The following is a 2,986-nucleotide window of genomic DNA, read 5'->3' as shown; positions in this document are numbered from 1 at the left end:
TCTGGCTATACCCTAAAGCCTAGTGTGTCACATTGATAAAAAATTATTCATGTAGCATCATCGAAACCACACTGCAGTTTTGCTGTCTGCATTTTTTGGCACTTGTCATGCCGCTGTCTGGGGTCTTTAGTTTTGCAGATTTCCCTATTTTGTCATTTGGCCGATTGCTATCAGGTTTGGCAAGGAATTTCCTTGCATTTGGCAGATGAAGCCACTTATACCTGTTGCATAATTACAAGTGTATATGCTACTAAAGACGCCTATTATTTCCGATTATGTACACTGTTAATGAGCAACTGCAAGGATTCCTCTGTTTACTGAGAGAAACACTTGGTAGGGAAGAAGGCAAATAAATGTAATTTCGCAAATGACACAAAGCAGCAGTTGAATAACGAGTTTCTCTCCCGTTGAGACCGTGGTCACTAACGATCTCAGAGAAAATGAAGTAAAATATATACTAGTTCTATTTTTCCTCCGTGCCAGGAGGTATTTTGTTGTTTTGTCTCTTAATGTGGTTTGCATCAACTGAAAGCTTCACACCCCCGCACAGTCTTCAATGTATGCATTGAAGTGAATTGTTTTACAGAAGGTTCAGAGGTTGGTCGTAGCATGGTGAGCTGCAATCGTTTTTACAGTAAGAGAAATATAATTCAATTGTTTCGTTGAAGAGTATAGACTTGTTAAAGTTTTCTCACTATCTTTTGACACTCGGACGAAGCGCTACGCATTTGCGATTGGAACTGCGATTTCATTTCGACCAGTTGTTCATGATCATATATATATAGTAGTTAACTTGCTTCATGGTAACGGTTGGTGATTTTAACTTACAGATTGACGTCCACAAGGAACCAACGAGTAAAAAAGCGATTTCTAAAGATCAACTGAAACTGACTGAGATCATAAAATCCATAAACACATACGTTACGGTTAGGAGTAAGAAACTTCAAGAATTAACTTAGTGCTGTAGCTTAACAAGTATAGTTTTGAAATAGATACAACTATAGACTGAGCCAACCGCCGATATATGCCTTTCCAAAAAGGTTCACCCTGCAGAGAGACCTCGAAGGGAAAGCTGCCATATCACAAGACCACTTCGGTCATCATGTTCTTAGCTGGACAGAAACTTCTATCACTATCAATAGTGTTTATAACTGTCATCGTATTTCGTGTTGCAACATGTTCTGAGCAATGTCAAAGTAATTTTGGCACCTTAAATTGCAACGGGCAGACGAGAAATATAAACACTTTTCCTGAGGAGCCGACCCTTCAAGGATACGCAACACTACTTGTTACTTTCACTAATATATCAAGTCTTCAGAATGGATTAGTGATCCTTCCACCATTGCCTCAACTAGAGACGCTGGTGTTATCGTCGAATGGTATTTTAGTCTTAAATGATTCTCTAGTTGAAAACAATCAACAGATTAAAAGTTTTCATCTTCAATATAATGCATTATCATCAGTACCGATCAAAGTATTAGAGAATCTACCCAATCTTACGTACCTTGATCTCTCCTATAACAACATTCTAACTATTCCAGAAAATGCTTTTCATACAAATCATAAACTTGGAATACTGTTTGTGAAAGGAAACAACTTAAATCAAGTTCACCCAGATGCGCTGAACGGCGTCTTCAGTTTGAAGTCTATAGTTCTGTCCAATAATATTTTGGATCGGTTTTCCTTTGAACTATTTCAAAGAGTACCAGAACTGACCAAGCTCATCGGCATTTACCTGGATGATAGTAGAATCACGGAACTATCTAATATATCCGTCGAAGTAAATTCCTGTCAAACTCTTAGCTTGACAGGAAATCTTTTGCAATCTTTGAAAGGCTTCACATTGAGTGGGTTTACTGGCCTTAAACTTCTATTTGTTGACAGAAATCAGATCTCTGTTATAGATCGATTTGTTTTTGGTTTCGAAACCCATAATCTCACTTCTCTTCTCTTAAATGGAAACAACCTTCATAGAGTCCCCGTATCATTTTTACGACAACTTCCCAGACTTGTTGGATTAAGTCTCGCAGAAAACAAACTAACTCAACTACCTAATGACGCCTTCAAAAATAACATAAACTTAAAGACCATCAATTTACGCAACAATCAGATCCATACAGTACATGGTCTGTCATTCATTGGTACCCAAAATCTCCGATTTGTCGATCTTACCGCCTACAACCTTTCAAGTTTACCAGAGCAGCTATTCGATGTCATGGATCCATTTGTGCTTGACATTAGATTTAATAATTGGACGTGTAATTGTAATCTCTTTAATTACCTCACATGGTCATTTTCTGGTGGTATTCGCCCTACGTTAACAGTATGCGTTGACCCTAGATATGGTAATCAAAGTACAACTGTTTCTTTTCCTTTCCATATTTTCTGCGAATCAAAGATCACCACGGTAACCAGTTTTGATTATGACGGACATACAGTTGGTTCGACTTCAAGCGGTGCTTTGTTTTCGGAACGCGTGAGTTTGATCGTTTTTGTGACGTTTGTAGTACTAATCCTGATGTTTTTAGTTTGTACAGCGCATTTTATTACTTGCCTTTCAAGAAATGACTCTGCGTAGTCGGGCTAGGAAGACATTGGGAGTGAGTAGTCCACGCGCATATAAGTTAAAAATATTCATCAGCACAACTTTGTATGAATTCAGCAATTTAGACCTACGATTTCTTGTCTAAATATACCCCCGAATGCACCATTCCATGTCTGAATGTTTACTTTTTAACATACAGTTAGCCTGACTTCAAGCAGTGTTTTTCTTTTCGGAACACGTCATTTTTCAATCGTTTTTGTGACGTTTATAGTACTAACCCTGATATTATTAAGTTGTAATTTGTATAACGTATTTCCCTGCCTTTCGAGAAATGACTACGTATTGGGGCACGGTTCCAAAGGGAGGAGGAGGAGGTGGGGTGGAGTTGGTCCAACTTTCCCCTCCATATACACACAAGTTAGAAATAGCGATTAGCACAAC

At 38.3% G+C, this 2,986-nt stretch overlaps 1 protein-coding gene across 1 annotated transcript; it reads left to right on the top strand.

The window, feature by feature from the left end:
• The first annotated feature begins 650 nt into the window (after window positions 1-650).
• On the top strand, window positions 651-2,636 carry LOC139959332 (uncharacterized). Its single transcript, XM_071956812.1, has one exon. It carries the CDS (start codon window positions 1,025-1,027, stop codon window positions 2,576-2,578), a length of 1,554 nt encoding a protein of 517 aa, XP_071812913.1. The 5' UTR covers window positions 651-1,024; the 3' UTR covers window positions 2,579-2,636.
• The last annotated feature ends 350 nt before the right edge of the window (window positions 2,637-2,986 follow it).

Source organism: Apostichopus japonicus, chromosome 19 (assembly GCF_037975245.1).
Source record: "Apostichopus japonicus isolate 1M-3 chromosome 19, ASM3797524v1, whole genome shotgun sequence".
In the NCBI taxonomy this organism is placed as follows: domain Eukaryota; kingdom Metazoa; phylum Echinodermata; class Holothuroidea; order Aspidochirotida; family Stichopodidae; genus Apostichopus; species Apostichopus japonicus.
Note: the sequence above shows the minus strand (reverse complement) of the source record. Positions and strands in the feature narration are given on the sequence as shown.

What these genes read in the sequence shown, in the direction of transcription:
- LOC139959332 (XM_071956812.1), top strand. Translation starts at nt 1,025, where the DNA reads ATGCCTTTCCAAAAAGGTTCACCCTGCAGAGAGACCTCGAAGGGAAAG.